The following is a 23,034-nucleotide window of genomic DNA, read 5'->3' as shown; positions in this document are numbered from 1 at the left end:
CTGCATCTTTCCAACTTAATAACATTTTTATTTTAGTTATTGGTATTGATAACTTGATCCTGGATAACCATCATGAATCCTTCGATCTCTGGAAAAAGATTTCTTCTAGTCAGTCGTCTGTTTGAAGCTTCTTTGTCGGCATGCGCCTTGCGCCTTGAGGTCAACTTTGTAGTGCCTCTTGTGACCATTGTTCCAGCTTATTATTATCAACTTCAAATCAGATTCTGGTGACGCGAGGTTGAGGGATGAATAATTCTTACCCGCTTTAGAAATAATTCGATGTAGGGCTGATGATTTCCTATGAAAGAAATCTCTCTACTGCTTCTCTCTAACTTGTTGTGTTACTGCATTGCGCCAGTTCGATATCCCTAACTTCTGCAAGTCTTCCTCAAATGCAACTAGCCATTTTCTATGTGTAAGCTCTCTTCTTCTTTTTGTACATTCTCCACTTGTTAAGGCTTCTTTCACCTACCTGCTTTCTTTTATCTGGTCAGCAACACCAACTGTTTTATTGCCTCTTGCCAATCTTTTGTCGATTTATTCAATTTCGTCCTTTTTACTTGTTACCGTCAATCCGAGGTACTCTATCGAACCGGTACTTCTTGTTTTGCTCTGTCGTGGCCAAATAGTAAAAATATTTTTTTTAACAATCTTAGCACATACTTTACCAGGACAGATTGTATAATAGATGGGGTTAAAAAAAGGTTACCATCGTATAATTAATTGAAATCAAATCTTTCATTACAACAAAATCGTTAACGAGATAACAATAGTTGTGCCCCTGTTCTCGAAATAAATATATCGAAAAGAGAAAAAACGGAATTTATTGAAAAATGTACAGTAGAACTTCACGTTAAAAATTTACAGCGACCTTGCCTTTCAGATTCATGTCAAATTGGGGCAACTTGCGCACGTTGAAAATTTTCGTTTAGGTGGATCGCATTTTTTTCTTTTCTTTATAACTTTCTTACATTTCTTATTCTGCTCCATCCAACTGGAAGTTTTTTCCAATTTCTTCGTTTTCTTTGAGCTTGTTGATGGTTCAGAGGACGTTTTCGGAACAACTGGTGATAATTTTGCACAGCGTTTGGGTTCTGACTTCGATTCATTTTCACATTCAATTTTTGTTTTGCTACAGTCAATATTTTTAATTTTTTGTTTACCTTCACATATCGATTTTTTTGGTATTTCTTCCCGTTTTTTCGGGTGATCTTTGGCTTTTTTTAAACTATCGTTGCAGTCAAACGTTTTAATATTTTTTTCCTCCTTACACACAGACTTTTTTGTTGATATCAAGCTTTTGCGCTGATTCTTTTTACATTCAGATTTTTCTTTAATACATTTTCCTTCATTTATTTTCTCTCTACTTTCACTCACTGGTTTTTGTTTAGTTATACAAGACTCAGATTGCTTTTTGCTGCAATCATGTTTTTGTTCCTTGCTGTTTAACTTATTCACACCTTTCTTACATTTTGTTTTTGATCTTTTTGGAAGCTTTTTCTCATCATCTGAACATATTTCCTCACTCTTCAGCTTACTGACGTTCTGTTTACCTTCGCATAGTGATTTTTTTGATTTGACAGATTGTTGTTTGTTACATTTGAGTTTTTGTACCTTTAACTTATTCTCTTTCCTCGTACATTTTCCTTTTGAACTTTTTGGTATCTTATTCTCATCTTCTGAACATTTTTTTCCACACTGTAGCTTCCTGATGTTTTGTTTACCTTCACATATCGATTTTTTTGATTTGACACGTTGTTGTTTGTTACATTCAGATTTATGTTGGTTACAAGTCGATGCTTTATCTTCTCGTTTTTCTTTACAAGAAGTTTTAGCTTCCTTCTTTACAGATTCTATCATATTTTTCGAACGTTTCTTTCCGCATTTTATGGTTTTTATGTTACTTTTTCCTTCGCATATTTTTTTCCTTGGTTTTAAGTGGTTAGAAGATTTCGATTCTTTCATACATTCATTATTGGATGATTTTCTTTGATCATTACACTCTTTTCCTCTGGTATCAGATCGAGATGATGTTAATTGTGTATCTGAACGTGCTTTACATCTTTTACTTTCCAAATTTTCTTGAGGACATAGAGACTTAGTTTTGGATTTAGTACATTTAGATACATATTTTATTTCTTTCAAACAATTTGAATCACCAGGCTTTGATTTAAGATCAGTATCCTTAGGCAGGGAACATATTTTTGGCTTCAAACACTTCTTTGGTGGAACGTTTTCGGTTCTTTCTGCCGGACAGGTTTCTTTTTTCGATACCTTTGGGCATTTGGCCTTTGATATTTTTTCTTTCGCTTTTTCGCAAATAAACTTTTTCTTAACGCATCTTGCTGCTTTCCGAACTTCTGTGGTCGGATCTTTTGGTTCAATCAACTCTGTTTCTTTTAATAATTGCTCTAATTTATCTAGGAGAATACAAGCATGAGTTTTTGTGAAGATTAAGGCGGGTCTCAATGTGATTCCACTATTTCCACATTGGCCACATAGTATACCTACAAGAAAATACATTCATAGATAGAAAAATATAATTATATAGGGATGTTTTTACCTCTTCTTCTAAGTTTTTGAACAAAATCGTCTCTAAGATTTGTACATTGAACATCAAATGCTAAATATAATCCTAAGCCTCGAATCGAATGAATCAATCCATCATATCTATTTGACATATCTATTAATCCGCTCAACAGAGCGTCTCCGGTTGTTCTAACGTTGTGCAATAAGTTGTGTTGTTCTATTTGTTTGATTATTTCTTCGAACAAAAACAGTTTTGTTGCTGATCCAGCTGACAGGTTCACAAGACGGTCTTTTGCTTTTGGACTGAAAATAATTTTGTGTGATTACGATGGGGCGCTTGGTTACATAGTAAATAGGGTACTTGCATGGTTTGAGAAAAAAATAGTTTTGGATAGTTTATATACAACTTTCATTATATCAATTTTTATAGGAAAAACAATTATTGACAATTCAAAAATTTTGTAAGTAGTTTAAACATTTCAGTAAGGCCGCCATATTACGTGAAGGTGTACAGGTATAAAATAAACACATTTGATACAAAGAAAATACAGTTATTCTAAAGGTGCGTTATTATCAAACTTTGTTAATCTGAAAAACGGTATATGAATCGTATTTTGTAACAAGATGTAAAAATACCACGACTAAAAGACTTGATAAAGTTTTTTTTTGATGCCTAGAAATTCGAATATACAATAAAAAGTTTACGTTTCGTGCGTTGTCTTTGTCTGTATTGAATATTTGATTTGACTTTTTTTAATGTTTGTTTCGGTTCAACATCTTATAGACGTGCTAGTTTTCGCTACAACATGTGTTGTTTAACTAAAATTGACCTTGTGGACTTAGCAGTTATATTTATTTACTTTCCAGACTAACTAAACAATTTTATTTTACTTTCATTGAGATCGAATAAGGATTATTGAATTTACCTTAATATTGCTTAATTTAAGTGTGATTCTTGTGAAAAGATCGTCTTGTAAAATGAGAAATATATACTACACTGTAGTGAGGAGTGTCGCAGAAATTTTTGCATGAGTTGTATAGGACTGGAGAGGTCACAAGAAAGGTGCTCTATCAACAAAAGTACCATAATATTAGGTTTTTTACACTGTTTGTGATTCTCCCACTCTAAAATATCTTCACTATAAACTGTCACAGCTAAAGAAATCTTAGATCAATCTAGTTGTAGTTTCCTACTTGAAAAAGAACAATGACATATTTCCAACTATCTCGGAAATATGACATTCTAATGTCCATGACTCGAAAAGGTAGATCTTATAAAATAAAATGACGATATACATAGTCTCCACAACAAAAAGTCTAAAAATAAAAAACGATCTCTATTCCAATTTGTTAGGGAAATGAAACAAGATATTTACAACTTAGGAACTAGTTTCATGGACAATCATGATGGATCCGCTCAAGTCAAGTTCGAAAGTAAAAATTTGTGTGAATGAGACCTGTGTCATCGATATTAGGAAAACAAAAATTGTTTTGTTATTTTTGTCTTAAAAACTCTATATTATACCAGTTTTTTTCTTTGTCAATAAACTTATGCAACAAAATGCTTGTATTGTTTTTTCCCTAAAGGTGCTACAAGTAGAAAATCGGAATTTTTAATTCCAGCTAATTTCAATTCATCCTCAGTTCTTCTGGCTACAATATCCTGGGAGCGATGAGCTTGAGGCTCGTTATTGCGGTCATCAGTCTTGTGAAAATCATTGACTTTATCTAATTCTAAATTGTCCTCAGATTTATTTTCCATGGTCCAGTCATATTCTTCAATTTTTTTCATCATGTTTCTTCTCTTTGGGAATACTTAACGTGAAAGACTCATTGGCATCAGATTTTCCAGGTTCAATTCTTATCATCTTCTTTCTCTTTAGGGTGCATGCTTTTGAAGGAGCTCTATTTTCCTTAAGTAAATCCAACAACAAATTTTATACGTACCTTTCCATGTATTACAGATTTCTATGTACATACAATTACAAATTCAATATCTAATTAATAAATACACATTTTCCAAATCTATTTTCTTGGTTGATGTTGAGTTATGTGAAAATATTTAGTATTCGAATATATTTGTATGTAAATTTTCATTCAATGGCTATACTACTTTAATGATAGTCTGGAAAAATAGTTGAGTTAAGGAAAAGTTATTTTTTGTAACAATTCATACAATTTGAAATAAAAAAATAGTAATATACTCAAATATCTTTATGTAATACTTTACATAATAATATTCTGCCAATGAATAAATACTATTTCAAAAGTACCCGCTGAGACGCAGCGCATGCGCAAAACGAACAAGGAGGAACGGACCCGTTTGACATTTATCGACTCGTATATGTATAACTAAGGCACAAAATTTATATTGGCTTATGTTGTTAGTAGATTCTTTTATTTACTAATCAATTCAGTTTCAAATAAGCTTACTTTAGATTCTCGCTATGCATAAATCCGGATATTTGAGCCTTTCCGCCAAAACTGACCAAGTCTGGTGGACACTTCAAACAGAAATGTTCGTGTGCCCAAAATCGACCGGTGATACCACAACATGTTTTAGTTTCGTCCAGCATGAAATATAAACCATATTTATAAGACAGTTCTTCCAATTTTTGATAAAAATGCGCAGAAGCTACGTTGTTAGTGGCACATTGTATAGATTCAATGATGATTCCAGCTACGGGTATGCCTGAAAAATTATTAAAACTAGCTAAAGAACAACGTTTGAATTACATTATACCAATTTTGGTCTATGAACTTCTAAATAATAGTTCCATTATTTTCAAAATTAAGTGATTTAAGAGAGCAGATTGGGTGAAAAATGTTTGTTGTAGAGGATTGGACACAATCTACGATTTACATTAGTAGCTTCCAAATTTAACCCGGGAGAATTCTCTCACCTGCAGACTTTTTTTGGTGCCAAATAGCTGCTTAGCAAGAAGGGAATATGATCGTCAATCTAGCTGCTTTTGGGAGGGGAGGCAACGCGGAGCTATCATTGGCTTAGATTCAGTATTCATCTGGAGCGTGTACTGGCAGGTGATTTCTGAGGTATCTCCGATTGTGAGCATTTCTCTCATAGTGAGTTATCGCGTTGCTTTTTATTTTGAATTCAATTAGCCAAGTTCTTAAATCATATTTCAGTTCAATTATGACTAGTAGAGGAAGAATTCTTGCAGCATTGGGGAAAGCTCTCTGGTAAGTAAATTTGTTATGACTTATTCATAAAATTATTATGTTCTTTCCGAATTTTTTTGTGATTTTTCTAGTCCAGCTATCATGGAAAGTCTAGCATCCCGACAGACAGTATCTCAATGACCAGGCAAACAGATTGGATGATCCAGAGACTGATACTGAAAGTGATGATTCTTATCACGATTCGGTTTCTGAGCAATCGGAAGATGATCTCAGGTCATTTAAAAATGATATATCTTCAAACTGCTTTATGAGAAGAGACAAAACAACAGTTTGGCATCGCAATTCTGCCCGAAAAAATGTCAGTACTGCCAAGAAAAACATTATCATTCGTCCCCTTGAAAGCATGTTTCATATGTCAATAAACCAAAAGAATATTTTGAAAGATAAATAAAGAAAAGAAAATCTTTCAAAAATTTATAACCGTTAATGAAAAATATTTACTAGCGTCATATGAAGTTTCATACTGTATTGCTAAAAATAAAAAGCCGGAGAAGATCTTGTGTTACCTGCTGCTATTAAAATGGTATAAATACTACATGGAAGAAAATATGGCGATGATATTCGAAAAATTCCTTTATCGAACGACACTGTCTGGTTTAGAATTTCTGATATTAACAAGGATCAATTAGCACAAAATTTTCAATTCAGTTGGACGAAACAACTGATATTACTAAATTGGCTCAGTTATTTTTGAAACTATAATAAAAACAATTTTAATTTTTTGTGCAATTTTTAATTCTATATTTTCGTACATTTCAAAACTATATATTTTCATATGTACATGTATATTGTTACCTAATAAATAAATCATCGAAAAATATTAATTTAATTTTTTTTTATATTTGTATGGGGTCGTCAAGAAACTCGCAATCATAAATGGGGTCATTAATGACAAAAGTTTAAGAAGCCCTGCTCTACATGGCTTACCTAGAAAAAGCTCAGCGACTGAATATGAAGGAATTATGGGCTACTGAAGGCACTGCTCCAGAATGCTTTAGGGCAAATATGGTACGTGAACGATTCCTTTTACTACTGAGGGCTCTTCGATTTGAAAATCTCAATGACAGAAAAACCCACAAGGGACAGGATAATTTAGCCCCAATCAGAGAGATATTCCAAGTATTCAACGAAAGATGCAAAGAAAGCTATCGAGTAGGGGAATCATCGACGAAATGTTTGAACTTTTCCGTGGACGCTGTAAATTTAGGCAATATATACCAAGTAAGCCGGCAAAATACGGTTTGAAAATTTATGAGCTTGTTGATTCACGTCCTTTTTACAATAGTTACTTGGAGGTTTATGCTGATTGACAGCCTGATGGACCCTTCAAAAAAGATAATAGTGCTAGTGAGGGCGTCCAGAGATTCACTTATCATATTTTGTATAATAGACGTAATATTATGATGTATAACTATTTTACGTACCCTCACGATACCCTTAGTCAAATAAATGTTGGAAAAACGAACAAATGTGGTTGGCTCAAGAAACAAGAATGTAAACTAGTTTCCTACAAAACGAAACGGTACCGTAATATTCAGGTACTTACATAATATTGACAATATAGATGAGAGCACCGGCTGTATCCAAACCCGAAATAATAACCTAACCTAACTTAACCCGAAATAATAACATTTTACAGCTTGGTGTTGTGGATGAAATGAAAGTCTCCTATTCAGTGGCTAGGGGTTTTGCAATTGGTCATTGACCATATTTTTCGGAATGATGAATACAGGTGTCATCAACAGCCAGATCATTATATAAATACTGACATTTTGATGGAAAGGTTTTATTTTGAAGAACCTGACACTGAGTTTGATGAAACCTCACCTTATTACCAGATATGTCTGTCCAAAATATAAAACCCCAAGATCGTACTGCCATGAAAAGAATTGCAAGAATATTGCAGAAACAAATATCAGTCAGGTGGGAGATAAATTTTGTGCTTTTTGTCCCAGAAAGAAAAACAAAAAAAACTAAAAAAGTGTGTAGTAATTGCAAACATCCATTTTTCCATTCCACACTGTATACAGTTGCGTAAAATGTGATGATATTGATTAACAAGATTTTTCTAACAAATTTTTGTTTACACATTTATTACTTTTTGTAAAAAAGATTAATTTTTGTATTTTGTAATTTTTCAAATTTATATAAACAATTTACACATTTGGATTGAAGAATTTAATTAGTATGTAAACTATATCACAAAATGTTCAAATACATTAACTTACGGTAAAGTTATTTCGATAAGACACCGTGAGATAAATTCTCACTAGCGATTTCACCCGGATTAAGGGAACATGCAAAATTTGGATTGCACAAGTTGCATTCATTTAAAAAATTTATAATATACAAGTATAATATATTAGTAACATGTCCATCGATTTGTTACGCCAACATTATTGTGGCGCAGTAGTCATTTCTGCTTTATAGCCACTCACAAGTTCAAAAAACGGTCATTGTCGCGGCCCCCTCGTTTTTTAGCTCTAGAAAATCGAAAAATCATCCGATTTCGATTATTTTTTTTTTAAATATTGGATGTTATATTGGTTTCAGGGTTTTAAATGTTCATGAAAATGCACTCATTCACGTAGAATTGTTGATAACTATTTTCCAAATAATCAAATGAAGTTGTTATATCTTTTTTCATAATCTACAAAAAAACGAAAAAATTGAAAAAACATTTATACAAAAATGTTGATTTATCATTTTTTTACAATTAAAAATAATAACAATTTCTCTTAAAATTGACCTTTTCTCACATATAATTATTTGTACCTTTTTTAGTACTCATTGAAGTATGAACAAAAACATTCTTAAAATCACTTATTGGAATCAAGTGTACAATATTAAAAGTTAACTTTGAAAAATTGAAAACTTTCACCATTAAAAAATGATATCCTACTAGGGTTGACTGTTAAAGAGAATGTAAAGTCATAAAACCATATAAAATCATCAAGTGAGATATTTGCCATTTTTTTTTTCATAAATTCGCCGTAAAAAACGAAGATTTTTAAAAAACTTTATCGAAATCGGATGAATTTTCGATTTTCTCGAGCCAAAAAACGAGGGGACCGTGAAAGTATAAGATTATCCAAAAAAACAATTAGTTATCGATCTCTCAATACAAAGAGTTCAAAACATCAGTCTCGAGTTCGAAAGTTTTTCTTTCCTATCACCCGCCACAACCAACAACTTAAAAGAAAATTTTAATAAATCCCTGGCTAGCTTTTTATAACGTTTTTCAACTTTGTTTTTTATGTATAGCGCTTTTTCATGATTATATTCTTTGGTGTTATTATTTCTTTTAAAACCGTACAAAGCAAACAAAGATGGAGATTGAGATGGTTAGATAAGATAGAAATGGATTTGGAAAGAAGGGGGTGAGAAACTTAAAACAAATGGCTTTGGTTAGGCAGAAATGAAGTGCACTAGTAAACGAGCTTCAGGTGTAAGAAGATGGCTACTGAGCCTTGCATGAAAAAAGCTTTGAAAAACTCTAAAGAGATATATATTTAGCAACATCACACACTGATTCTTCTCAATCATCTCATTCAATAAAAAATTTGACTATTCAAAATAGATTTATCATAATTATCTCTAAAATAGACCCTCACCTTTTTTATCCCATTTGACAATAAGATCCTCTACCATAGTTAGAGCTTTGCTATCCTGGTAATCATTATATCCAACATTTTCCATCAGAGGGTATCTATACTCCGGATAAACAGCTATTGGCCAATCAAAACTGGGTACATCAAGCTTCAACCAAGGATTGAAATGAGTTACATTCAAAGCGCCCAATGTAGATCCGTGGAGAGAATTTGTAAATGATAAAATTGAAATCGGCGGTGAACCTAAAAAATAACTAAAACATACTTAACTTTTTATATTACAACGGTGATGTACAAAGTTGTACTGTATACTAAAACTGTCTTTAGAAAATATGATATTTTCACTCAATTCCAGCCAACAATCAGTTTATTGAAAATGAGAATTTGAAATTTGAAATTAATATGAGTAAGACCGAATGATCGTATGTCGAAGAAGAAGATGCATAATACAATTATTAAGAGGTATCAAACTTTCAAAAGTACTGCTAATAATAATAGGGTGTATTATCTTTAATGTAACGGACCCTTGAACAACTTGGCTGAAGAATAAAAACTAAGTGGGGGTCACGAAAACATTCGTGGTCAAATTTTAGTGTGAACATTTTATAAGATAATTTTGTTAATAGGAAATTTATTCAAAGAATTATTAATAAAATGTAGAGAACGACGTGTTTCTTGTATAGGAAATATGCTTTGATCCACAAGATAACATCTGCGTATTTCACTGGTATGCCGCGTGTTCCATGGTAGATAAACAATTGATACCACCCAAGAATGAAATCTAATTTCTAATGCAAAGCTTAGTACGGTCATTTTAAATATTTTTGCAGAATAATCTAAATATTTTCTAAAATGTTCATAAATGTACCTGAGCTAATACAATCTCTTATATAACCTATAAGCTGTACAGAATATTAGAAATAGGTTTGAACAGACCAAAAGCTCTGTGTATAAATTACAAAGCTGTATCATAAGATTTTTCCAGTAAGAACCTAATTTCCAATAAAAGAAATTTTAATTCCTAAAATCACTCTCCAACAATTTTTTTTTCATTTAATAAGCAGGTCCAAGTTGTATATCCTCAACAGTTTAGTTTAGCTGCAGCTTGCAAGATACAATGTGCAGTCTATTCTGCATTGTGTGTTAATCAAGAAACATTAATATTTGATTGCTTTGAATCATCCGCAGACAAACTTTTATGTAAAAGTTTTGATGACACGCTAGAAGTGGTTAGTAAGACTCTAGATGTCGGGAAATCGACCATTTACAGATTAATTGAAGATGAGGAATGTGACGAGTTTCAAACAGAACGTAAAGCTCAGGGTTAATCAAAATTTCAAGTAGAAAATAATTTGAAAAAAAGACTACGCAGGAAAATACATGTGCTCTTTTTTAGAAGAGGATTTCCGACAGTAGAAAAACTTCTTTTTATGGTTCGAGATGACAAAAATTACTATGGAAGGTGTAGAAGCAAACTATAGAAAATTTTTCATAGAAATAGGTTTTCAATGGAAAAAATTGTAAAGGAAACATCATTGTAGTATGAAGAAGAGTTTACCTAAGCACTATAAAAGAAAAGAGAAACCAAATAAGACATATATTACATTTACATGAAACTTAGATCGACGAGGGACATAGGTACATCAAATTAATTTTGGCAAGATGAAGCATGTCAAAGATAGGCTTTTTATAATAATTTATCTATTGGTTTAAATTCGTTACAGGGAAAGGAGCGCTAACTAATAATAGTTCACATCGACAGTTCATAAGGTTTTGGTTTATTGACTTTTGAATCTACTCATACTACTCATGAGCCCAATAATGCCGATGTCTTAAAAGAATAGTTCGAACCTAGAACAAATTATATTGATCCTATTCCTTAGATCTGTGTAATAGTAATGGTTAATGCAAGTTATCACTTGAAACTTTAAAAACAATTGCCCACGACCAAGTGGTTCCAAAAAAAGGTTTACAGAATTTGCTAAACTCAAAGAATATCAAAATTCTATTCCTGTTTTATGAGATAAAAACTTTATTCTTTGTGTTGTTTCCATAAAGAGAAACTCAAAGAATATAGAATTGATGCAATTGCTGAAAATCGTGAAATAACGGTGGTTAGATCACCACCACATCCTTGCGAAGTAGGTAAACTTGATTGAACTGGTATGGGCACAGAGAGATGTTTTCAGAAATAGAATTCTGTTAAAATTTTATGTTAAACGGCTGTTTTGTAGACGATAAATAATGTAAAGCCTGAAAACGCAGTAAATCACACATTTAAAGATGAATAGGAAATGTGTAAGTTGGACTGATGAAATGATCGAACCAATCATTGTAAAAATTGGTTGCGACAGTTCATCTTCTCATTCTGATTTGTAATAAGTAGCGTACACTGGTGAGTTTTTTATTAATTATTAACGTAACACTCTCTAAAAGTTTAAGTCTAAGCCCTTATACCTAAACAGTGTGTTTCAATAAAAGGTTATCCCATCTCTAGGATAAATAAAAAACAGAAAAATATTTGGGGTTCATGGGTGGATTTGCGGGGGTGCCTGCCACCCCCTGATTTTTCAAGATTTTTTTTTCAAATTTCTATCATATTTTTGTAATAATGTTTTTGTTTTGGATCAGGGGAGGACAATAAATTTTTTTAACAAGTAAGACGTAAGTTGGCAAGTCACGTAATCGAAACAACAATATTGAAAGAAAATTAAACTATATTTTGAACACAATGCGCGCGCGTGTATATGTGTGCGACGCGACGACGTTTCCGGTCAGTTACACTGCACGGTTTCCGGCGAATGCGAGACGCTCCCACGCTCTCTCTCACCCTGCCGTCCCTTTATATGATGCCATCGTTGCTCAGTACTTAGTTGCCAATATACCGTTTGGTTATTAGTTCGTGCAGTGTGTGCAGTGGCTGTGATATACGATCGTTCTTTTCAAAACTAAATGAGATAAAGAAAGTACAACATCTTTCAAGTGCCTGTTCAAGTTCCGTTGACAAGTCAACGTTCAACCTCAAAACACAGGTGAGCTTCAGCTTGATACGGATAGGCCTACGCCTGTTGAAGAAAATGGTTTGGGAAATCTTGCTTCCGGCCCATGTAGGCTTATTTTGGCTCAGTTTCCGGTAAGAGACTTTTCTGATAAACCTCGTTTTTTCAGTAGCAAATATTATAACAGCTACGAATGGTTAGAATATAGTATAAGTAAAGACGTCGTTTTTTTGCTTTCCATGTAGAATGTTCTCTTCTAAAACAAGCGGGAAAGAGGATACATATACTAAAAAGGAAATGAACAATTGGAGGAAAATAGCATCAAAATTAGATAAGCATTCCGAAAGTAACACACATAAATTTAGCATGTCTAAATGGTTTAATTATAAAGCTCCCTCTGAAAATGTTCTTGCGCAAGTATCTGAAGGCAAATAATTGAAAAGAAAGAGTATATTATTTTATTTTTGTTACAATAAATGAAACAGCTAGGGCCTACTTAGGATAGGCATTAAAACAGACCATTTAAATAGGATTTTTGTGTTTGAATTTGAGCATACAGTGACTCATACTGTAGGATAGGTGGCACCTCCAAAAATTTTCACCTAAATCCGCCCATGTTGGGGTCTGAACAGTAAAAAATTTCATTGGATGTATCAGCTTTCTAAGAGTATTCCTATAAAATTTCAATATATTGTTGCCAATAGTTGCGGCAAATTCGTGAAAAATGTGTATTTTTTTACCGAGCAAACACCAAATATTTTTCACTTTTCTATCTATCCCAGAGGAGGGAAAATTTTCTACTAGGAAAATCTTGTGGAAAATGAAAAAGTTTACTTTAAGCTGTTCAAAAGTTAGTTGTAATCATTTAACTTGTTTACTAAAATAAGTGATACGTCTATAAATCACGAATACTTTATTATTTAAGTACTCTCTCATTCATAAGAATAGACTACAGCCGTTATCGTGAATTCCCACGTTAATACTTGTGAAATATCAAGCCTACATTATTCAAGAATCTCCCGCAAATATCTTTCACAAGTACAAATTATAAACTACATCCATGAAGGGTATCTATTCTAAGTATAAGATAAAAATTATCAAAAAGTTCCGAGCGCATAACTGATCAAAAAATGTATAAAATATTTAGTTTGGTTTTGACTATTGGCAACGTCGCAGAGCTGTATTGAATGCATGTTAAAATTTATTCAATTTCTTCTTCGAATCCACGTTTAGTTTATAACTTTTTCATTTAATTTTATTGTTTTGTTTTTCGTTGTTATTAACTAATTAATTTTATTGAGGGTGATGGCTTTTCAGCAAACTTTTGAGGTAGATAATTGTAAATAGAAAAATAACATCCTTCCTACCTGGTGGTTGATTTAACAAAGCTGACTTGAGAGTTTTTTTGTCAACTATTTTGCCCCTCTCATATTTTTTGTAACTTATCATCATTGACTTCATACCTTGTTCCACGGCCGAAGAATCACAAGGACATATACAGACATTTGGTATCTTTGGAGATATCTACAATACAATTTAATCATTCCGACTTTGTTTTTTTTAATTTAGATTTTCATTAAAATTAACTCGCTTCCCTTTTAAGCTGAATATTGACGTAGTAAAATGACAGAGGAAGATAAAAATACAATAAACACTATTAATGATAAGAAAACCACAGGACAATATGAGGTACATTCAGGATTTTAAAGAATTTTCGACAATAATATGTTACATTTGGTAGCAAATAGAATACTAGAAACATTACAGAAAAATGGTTTACCAAAGCATGGTGACTGACGAAAAATGGATATCTTCGAGAAACAGAGAGCTAAATGTTAAATATCTTAAGATGATCGAAATCTACTCTAGACTAACTCAACTAGTATTAAGATGAACATGAGGAGGAAACGTATACAGTAAATATTCTACGAATTGTTAGGTAAGATCTCTAATTAGAAATAATCTTCAAAAAAACTTGCTAATAGCTGCATAGGATCCCGGTGAGTGTAATAAACAACAATTAATACGTAAATGATACTGTGGTAACATACATTAATGAACAGAATAAAAAATCTTTTTAGACTTTTTCAATGCTGTATTTTTATTGAGAATAACGGAAGTAATACAAAGAAGAATATCAATCTATATGAAAAATTCTGTATACAACAAAGACCAAAGAAAAGAATACCGGGGCTTAAAAATACACAGCTCCTAATACGTTTTTTTTTCAACCTCCCATCGCTCCGTATTATTATTATATTATTATTATTGATGCTCCTACCAAGTGTGATTTGCGAAGTGTGATTCGTTTTCTACAGGCTGAAGGCCATATTGCTGCAAAAATCCATCGGAGAATGAGTTGTGTGTATGGGGAAAACTTCATGAATGATGGTGTTGTGCGTGAATGGTGACGAAAGTTTAAAGATGGCAAGATGAAGGGGGCCAATGACGCAAATCTGTCGTTTCAGATAACCTGTATCAACGAGTTGACAGAATAGTTAAAGAAAACCGTCACCATTACTGCTTTGTCTACGATTTTTCAGAAGTTTCGAACCAATGAGGATCTTCAAACCAACATCAAGGACTACTTGAATTCGTTGGCGGCAACCTACTCTGAAGAGGGTATTGAAAAGCTTCTCCACAGATATGACAAATGTCTCAATCTTTTCGATGATTATGTCGAAAAGTAAACGTACATGTACCAATCTTTTGATAATAAATTTGTTTCTTAAATGAACTTGTCTTTTATTTATGGCCTATCGGAAGTAGAAAAAAAACGCTCTTCTTAGTTATCAACGAATTGTTTAGAGCTACCTTGAACGAAGTTATTATATCCAAAAACAAAAAAGGAAATATCATAACGTGTACAACGAAAATCGAGTTTTTTTTTGAAAAACATTCATATCAAATGAAAAATATTTATATGGTCTTAACTTACACATATGGCCGGCGTGAATCCTAAAAGGACAATTCAGCTGTCATCAAAACAGAGAAAGAATATGTTCCAATAAATCATACTGAATATCTTGGTGCAATTTTTTATCAAAACTTCTTTTCAAACTAAAATCTCGAGGTCGTTATCAGTGAAATCAAAAGAGTCCTCTTCGAAGGATGTTCGGAAGTACATGATTTAAACCAAAGCTAATCAACTTGATTTTTAAATCGACTGTGCGGCTAATTGTTAGCTACATAGCCTGCACCTTCTCAATAATAAGACAACCATAACAGAATTGAAAACCCGCCGAAGAGAACATGAAAAAAGATAGTATGCTGGTGGAAATATTAGTTTAAATTCCGAAACCGAAATTGAGAGGTTAATTTACCAATTCAAAGATGAGTCTCTTTCCAAAGAGATAGAGCACGATTTGGTGTCTGTGGACCTAATATTAAAGACGTACGAAAACTTGCCTGTAACCCAATCCACTTATCGCGAATTGAATAAAGAGAAAAAAGCTGCTGTTGTACTATGTTTTCATGTTAAGACACAACAACCTCATTCACCTACCAAAAAACATTTCGATTGCACGTTGCAAAGTATTTAACGAGTCCAATGTTCTTGAATTTCTTGTTCTTGAATAAATTGTTGATGAAAATGGAATTGACGCTTCTCATATTCACAACGTCGATGAAGAAACCACGATACAACTACTATCAGCAGCAACTTCAATAATGACAAAACAAAGTTTATGGAAATAAAGAATAAATATGAAAGCGGGACAAAAAACAATTTCAAAGTACATAAACATGATGGGACGTTAATAGAATTCGAGTAAGTAGAATATTTCATGTATTTGGGTGTACTTCTAGATGATAAATGTAAAGAAGAAAAGGAAATCGAATTAAAAATTGCCAAAAGTAACAGCTGTTCAGGCAGCCTTAGAAGAATATTAACATGTAAAGTGATACCCAGACCTGCGAAAGTTCAAATTTATAAGACAATGTTGAGATCCATCCTGACTTACGCCTGTGAAACTTTGATAATGACGAATAAAACTAAACAGAAATTGGATATCTAGGAGAGAACGAATAACGAAACTCTCGAAATGAGTTTCATGGAAGATACCAGAGGGCAAGAGGAAAGGAGGTAGTTCAAAAAAACGGTGGAGGGAAGCGATGGAAGAAGACCTTAGACAGAGAAACATCCGGAGCTAGAGAGAAAAAGCAAGAGACCAGAAAAAGTTGATAGGAATTACAAAGCTATGGACCTGAATGATCTGCTTATAAGCCTATATATAAAATGTCCTCGAATTTATTGTTTTTAAAAATATTGTTGACGAAAATGAAATTGACGCTTCTCATATGTACAACGTCGATGAATCAGGTTTTTCAAGAAGGTAAAAAAGTCTTGAGGCACTATTACAGCACTAGTATATTGTCGCAATATATATATAATGAAAATATGAGCGAGCAGCATAATAATAATAATAATGGGAATAATGTTTGTCTAGTAGCATTGTGAAATCCAAGAGATTACATAATGAAGAACACTTGATACATCCTAATATATTTGTTGCATCAAACCCAAAATAAGGAATGCATACTTTCGCTAGATTGACGTTCAAAAAACCTAGAATAAATTTCAATCACACTCTCTTGAAGCTAATCAAAAGGTAATCCAGTTTGAAGTAGCAGCTTTGCTAATAAAAAAATTTGAAACAATAACTAATGTGGTGAAAGGCTTGAAAGCCTCGGCGATCAGTAAATAGAAATATTTTGAGTAAATCACATTTTGCAACGGGTGAAAATTTATTGGAACTATTGAATTGAAGCATGTTTCTATTGATTAAATTCGTCCTCTACCAAAAGCTAATAAAAAGTATATTGAACGAGTTCAAAAAGAAGCCAAAAAATAACAATGCTAACGGAGAGCCATTACAAAAAAGCTCCGAGGGAAAAATATGCTCCATAGACAAAAAATAAAGATATAGAAAAAGCAAAGCAGATTACCAAGAAGATATCTTTCAATCTTTCATCTGCATCATATTTGTTGGAAGTATTTCCTTAGAAAGATCACTTCATCACCAAGAAGATATCTTTCAAGGAAAAAAGTTAAATCAAACAACGGAAACAACTAAGCCAACAAACAAAAATAATAATGAAAATTAATTTGGACGAATGATCCTGCATCATATTTGTTGGAAGTATTTCCTTAGAAAGATCACTTAAGCATGGCTTAAACATCTCTAAGAGATAGTTTGAGAAGGTTCCAAAAAACAGTAAAAGATTTTAAAATTTGATTCATCCAGATGATGTTATGATGATCCATTTTTATAAATTTGATCATCCTAGTTCTAATTTAGTTTGATTCCATTCCCTGATTCAATGATCCTTTTTCTGAGGTGAGAACGGAAATAACTATTAATTTAATTATACTTACCTTCTTCAATAAATTTTCAATTTTTACTGGGTAGCATAAATCAGGAAATGTAGACAAACTCATAGGGTTTAAAAGGGCAGGCTGCAAAAGAAATTTTCTCATTCAAGTCACTGTGATAGGTGAAACAATAATTTTGATTTCATTCTGAGAATCCAAAGAACTTTTTTCTAAGAAAGTAATAGTATATTGGGAATGAGCACATCGATGCAAAAAGTTGCCTGTTTTTTGGCATTACCTATTATGTGGCAATAGTGCAATTGATGAATCAATTTTAAATGGTACATTTTTTCTTCCTACGCCTGTTCCTGGAGATAATTTTTTGCTTATTTTGTCAGATACAGTACCTTACATGAAATAGGCCGGGCAAAATTTGAAAATCTTTCACCGCAACTAAATACATGTAACTTGTCTTGCCAATTGTTTAAATTGGTTTGCTGCAGAGATTGGGAAACATTTCACTATTATTCTATAATTCAATTTCAGACAAAATTTTTTTCTTAAAGCGCCTATAAGGATTTAGTTCTATGAAAAAAGGGTTCGTTTTGTTTTAGGGATGAACTTTAGGACCTACAGATTAAGATTATTTTATTGTTCATTTCACTTTAGAGGAGTGCTTGCTCCATAATTCCATCCACCCCCTATATCTTTTGTTAGAGTCGTCAAGCCTCTCATCTACTTCCTACGGGCTTAGTGGAAGTGTATGGTTATCCTCTTCTGTTCTTCAAAGTAATCCCCCTTTTCTTGGTTTTTGCATTCGCTTCGTGTCTATTTCTGCAGATTATTAGTCGACTTATAACGAAAAAAAAAAGTAAAGGTTGGATCCATCTAAAGATGTCTCTTCTTGTCTTCATTGCTTTCCGTGGTTGCCCTTGGATGTCTGACGTATTATTCGCTGGTTTAGTCTGCCAGCTTTCTCAGTTGGATATTGCTGTGAGTGCATAGCTCCTACAATTTTCTTCGGATAGGTCCTTCCATGATATCTACTATATTATTTTAGTCAACTCTCAGTAAATCTGCTCAGTTTCGATGAACCAAGGAGCGTTCATTACTTTCCTGAAGCTGATAATTTGCTAAGATATATATCCATAGGGTTAATACATACAGCATGATGAGGTTAAGAATGGTCCTGGTGATGTGGAACTTGGATTTCGGTGCCAACTTGGTCGTCTTCCGATGAATCTTGCTACTCATTCTCTTGCCTTCATCGTTTTGTCTACTGGGTAGTACTTAAATATCATACCTTGGCTTTCTGATGTCTATGTGTCACTATCGCCGGTTCTGTGCTTCTGGTATCTATTGGGGATGTTTACTAGAAAGAGAACCGCTCCTTTTGGTAAATTTCTTTCCCAATGCGTACTCTGCTTCCATTACGATGAAACTCGTCTATTTTTGGTGTCGGTTTTACTTTACCAATAATAAAAAACTTGCGCCTTGAGTTGAAATTAGTTGAAATTGACTCACCAAACAATCTGGTAAAACCTTCTCCAATTCTTTGTAGTTATATCCTAGAGGCAACCGAGATCCTTGCATATTAACATCTAGAAAAGTATTTCCATCTGCATCTACTAGGTAATTGCCTTTTGATTTAGAATAATTTGTAAACAATTCAATATCTTCAACATTCTAAAAAAATATTTTCCTTGTATTCAATTGACGTTTAACTTTTATTGTTATTAACAGAAAATTGTAGAACTATTTCTTACTTGGAATAATTTCAATTTAGAAAATAGTTCTTTGCCTTTGGGACCTGGTACACTTGCTGTTTTGACTTCTGGTGCTTTTGGTTCTGCTTCTAGATACTTACTTGTATTTCTTATAACTGAAACTGAGTAAATATTTCAGTTAAGTTACATCTCTAATGTAATGGAAATAACGTACCTCTATGTACATCTAAATTTTTGGTGAGATTTAATAACATTTTACTAAAATTTTATTTAATTACTAACATGATGATGGAGTGTCACTTTGTATGACATTTATCGAATATCATATTGGCAGATGTAGTAATGAAAATATGAGTGATACAATGACGACATATTTCCATGAAAGATGTAATTTGACTAGTTTGTGCAACCGCCAGTTTTTTCATATTTAAATATACTTTGAAAATTTCAAGTAACAAAAAAATGATTTTGGCGTATGGATGAAAATCGCCAAGGTGAAAAATTAACTTAAGTGGCTTAGAACATGCACTGCCAACCTTTCTTTTCTCACCAGCCAGAGGAAAGTTACAAAAAATTAAATATGTCTAACGTATATTCAGTGAAACCTGGTTAAGTGAAACCTGGATACGTGAGAAACCTCTATTATGAGAGTTGCAATGAGATCTTGGTTCTTTTTCGTTAAATTACCTCTGTTAATGGAACTTTTTGAACCTTGTAAGACTTTTTCGATGTTTACCTCTATAATTAAGACTCTGTAGTTCAATTATCTGTATAAGTGAGACAAATTAATCAGGTTTGACCTAAGAATTAGGGAATAAAAGTGTACAAAATGTCCAAACGTAAATATAAAACGTTATCAGTATCTGAAAAATTACAACTTTTATCAGATTATCATTGTGGAAAGTTGCGCGATGAACTGTGTAGGGAGAATAATATACCAAAGTCAACCCTGGGTAGAATTATTAATAACGAGAAAATTCGGTCTCAGTGTATTGATAAAAAACGAATACCAGCAGCAGAGTACCCTGAAGTTGAAAAGTGTTTCTGTACTTGGAAAAAGCGGGTACGGAATAATAACATTCCAATAAGCGGACCAATGATTAAAGAAAAAGCTCAAGAATTTGCAAGTAAGCTCCTTATTGATAATTTTTCTGACAGTAATGGTGGTTTAAGAAAAGAAACGATATCGCATTAAAAAATGTTTGTAGCAAGAGCAATAACGAATATAATGAGTGGATTAAAAACCTTCCAGCTTTATTACACGATTAGTCTCCCGATGATGTATTCAACGCCGATGAAGCGGGCTTATTGTACTTATTGTACTTACCCGCCAATACCACAAGTAAATTGCAGCCCATGAATCAGGATATTATCAACAACAACGGTTTACTACAAGAAGGAAGTTGTTCAGGATGTTCTTAAATCTATAGAAGATGATAAAAACCCAGAAATCAACATTTTATAGTTAACTCGCTTGTTAAATGTTTTTAGTTCATTCAACTCTATAACATTATTGTAATTTTGAGTGTAATAAATTTTTTTAAAAACATATTTTCGGCCATCGAAAATATAATTACCGTATTGTTTTTTTTTTTCGACGCAATACATTATGAATGTACATTCATACCTACATTAAACATAAATAACGGCACATTTAGACCTCTGTAAGTGTGGGCCTTTGTAAATGAGACAACTACAATTTTAAACCTGCTTAATTGGAAAACTGGATCATTGAAAATCCTTAATAATTGGTACATATGTCTTGGTCCCTTCAGATCCCAATTAACAAGGTTTCATTATATGTGATACACCTATATGGACAGTTGGTATGGGAAAAAACGTCCCTACATTACAGTGCCGACGATATTAATTTTCTCTCTCGTTCGAGACACTTTATTTATACTGCGCATGCTTGAGAATGCGCAGAACCGAACTGAAATCTCGGAGGATAGAGAAATCGTTGCCATTCTGTCTCCCTTAGTCGGAACAGCTTCCACTTATAGAAACTGTCCATATAGAAGTCTTACGTATATGGTCTAACGTGGGGATTTTCGATTCGCTCTAGTGAAAACAAGAACTACAATACTTTTTGATTATTGTTTTTCCCTGTTCTCTTTGGCTCCATATTTTCGCATAATTTTCTTTCCCTTTGTTTTCATTTCTAGTATTTTCTTATTTCTCTTTTCACCTTTTTTTGTTTATTTTCGATTTTCCTAAGGAATCTTAGTTCCATTTATACGGTCTATTTAATTTTGATTCGATGTAGATTGATTGACAACTGTAAAGCATATAGTAATCCTCAGTACTTTTTTCATAATTTCTTTTTACATGTTTCATAGCACTTCTTTTTTTTCCAAAAAATGATGCTTCCATAGTATTAAATAATTTACTCACTTTTCCTATTTTTTATATAATTCCTGCTCTAGTCTCTCATTATTTTCTACTATTGCGCATAGATATTTATATCTTTTTACTTGTTCAATTGATTTTTCCTCTATTTGAATTTTATCTACTTCATCTTCCTTCTGCCATTATCATACTTTTAGTTTTGTTTTATTCAATTTCATATTAACGCATGGCAAAACTCTCTCTATCTTGAGCTAGTCTAAATAACTGTCCTGCTTCTCTTATCCCAGTCCATTCTCTAATATTCTTCAACCAAGAGGCTTGTTTCCTTCCAATTCCTTCCAAGAAATGATGACAATGTGATACAATTTGAAGATAATTTTCTGATGAGAGCACATTTCTCGTACACTTCACAGTCATGTTAATCGTCAAAATTGCCACTATTGCTCTAATGAGAATCCTCACAGGATGAGAAAAGAAGATACGCAATATCCTTAAAAACTGAATGTTTGAGAGTGAAATTATATAGTTTTCATTGACGGCAACTTTAATATTTAGAACTGCTCCAAAATAATGTCGGGCCAACTTTTATAAACTATCCTGATCCATCAAACCCACAACCAAATTTTTCAAAATCGGTTGTTATGGAAGTGCGGATCAATAGAATGGCCAGCACGATCTCCTGATTTGACGCCATTAGACTTTTTCGTGGCGAACGTCTCTTACAATAATATCAATGTTTTTTTTACATTATAAGGAAATATTAAGTATTACTTATTAGGTTTTTAGTGTAATGTTGAAAATTTGTGCAATAAAATAATTTACTTTTTTTAATAGGAAAGTTGGTACCGGCCACTGTCAAATGACATATGCTGTAATATTCTCCGAAAAATGCACATTAAAAAAAACTAATCGGCATGTTTAAGTGTTTTTTTCAACACGCCCTTATTTATTATTGATGAATATATTGTATTTGGCTGTTGCACTCCGTATATATTCTATATTTACCTTCTTTATCAAAATTTTGAACTTTTCTTAAAGGCAGCTTAACATGGTGCAAGAAATTGCATGCAATTTTTCCCAAAGTCAAAATATGTTATAGATTAATATTGGACGTCGTCTGGCAAGTCTCCACTGCATGATGGCTGCCCCTAACAAAATTTCGATAAGTAAATTAAACAAATTCCTAACGTTAAATTTTATATCATATTTTGTAAACAGTTCAATCAGTTTGATCAAAACATTTTGTGTTTTATCATATTAACCGGCCTTAAAAGTAGGTTTCATCACAATAACATAAGTAACTG

General features: G+C 32.7%; 1 protein-coding gene across 3 annotated transcripts; it reads right to left on the bottom strand.

The window, feature by feature from the left end:
- Positions 1–808: 808 nt before the first annotated feature.
- Positions 809–22,855, bottom strand: LOC130895719 (uncharacterized). Of its 3 annotated transcripts, none has more exons than XM_057803221.1 (9): positions 22,736–22,855; positions 19,421–19,542; positions 19,179–19,340; positions 17,718–17,798; positions 13,708–13,864; positions 9,345–9,584; positions 4,963–5,221; positions 2,564–2,832; positions 809–2,507 (listed from the first exon to the last, which is right to left on the bottom strand). In XM_057803221.1, the coding sequence occupies exons 3-9, from the start codon at positions 19,245–19,247 to the stop codon at positions 886–888; spliced, it is 2,697 nt and encodes an 898-aa protein (XP_057659204.1). In that variant the 5' UTR covers positions 19,248–19,340; positions 19,421–19,542; positions 22,736–22,855; the 3' UTR covers positions 809–885. The 3 variants fall into 3 exon arrangements, with proteins under 3 accessions (XP_057659204.1, XP_057659201.1, XP_057659203.1); XM_057803218.1 differs by lacking the exon at positions 22,736–22,855 and adding an exon at positions 19,596–19,718; XM_057803220.1 differs by lacking the exons at positions 17,718–17,798; positions 22,736–22,855 and adding an exon at positions 19,596–19,718.
- Positions 22,856–23,034: the final 179 nt, after the last annotated feature.

Source organism: Diorhabda carinulata, chromosome 6 (genome assembly GCF_026250575.1).
Source record: "Diorhabda carinulata isolate Delta chromosome 6, icDioCari1.1, whole genome shotgun sequence".
Classification (NCBI taxonomy): domain Eukaryota; kingdom Metazoa; phylum Arthropoda; class Insecta; order Coleoptera; family Chrysomelidae; genus Diorhabda; species Diorhabda carinulata.
The sequence above is the reverse complement of the archived record's forward strand: the minus strand, read 5'-3'. Positions and strand labels throughout refer to the sequence as shown.

Excerpts from the sequence above, each read along its gene's own strand:
- LOC130895719 (XM_057803218.1), bottom strand. The coding sequence starts at position 19,635 with ATGTTATTAAATCTCACCAAAAATTTAGATGTACATAGAG. Across the intron at positions 19,341-19,420 it reads CTAAATTGAAATTATTCCAA|AATGTTGAAGATATTGAATT; the intron begins GTAAGAAATAGT and ends ATATTTTTTTAG. Across the intron at positions 13,865-17,717 it reads TTGAAAATTTATTGAAGAAG|ATATCTCCAAAGATACCAAA; the intron begins GTAAGTATAATT and ends ATTGTATTGTAG.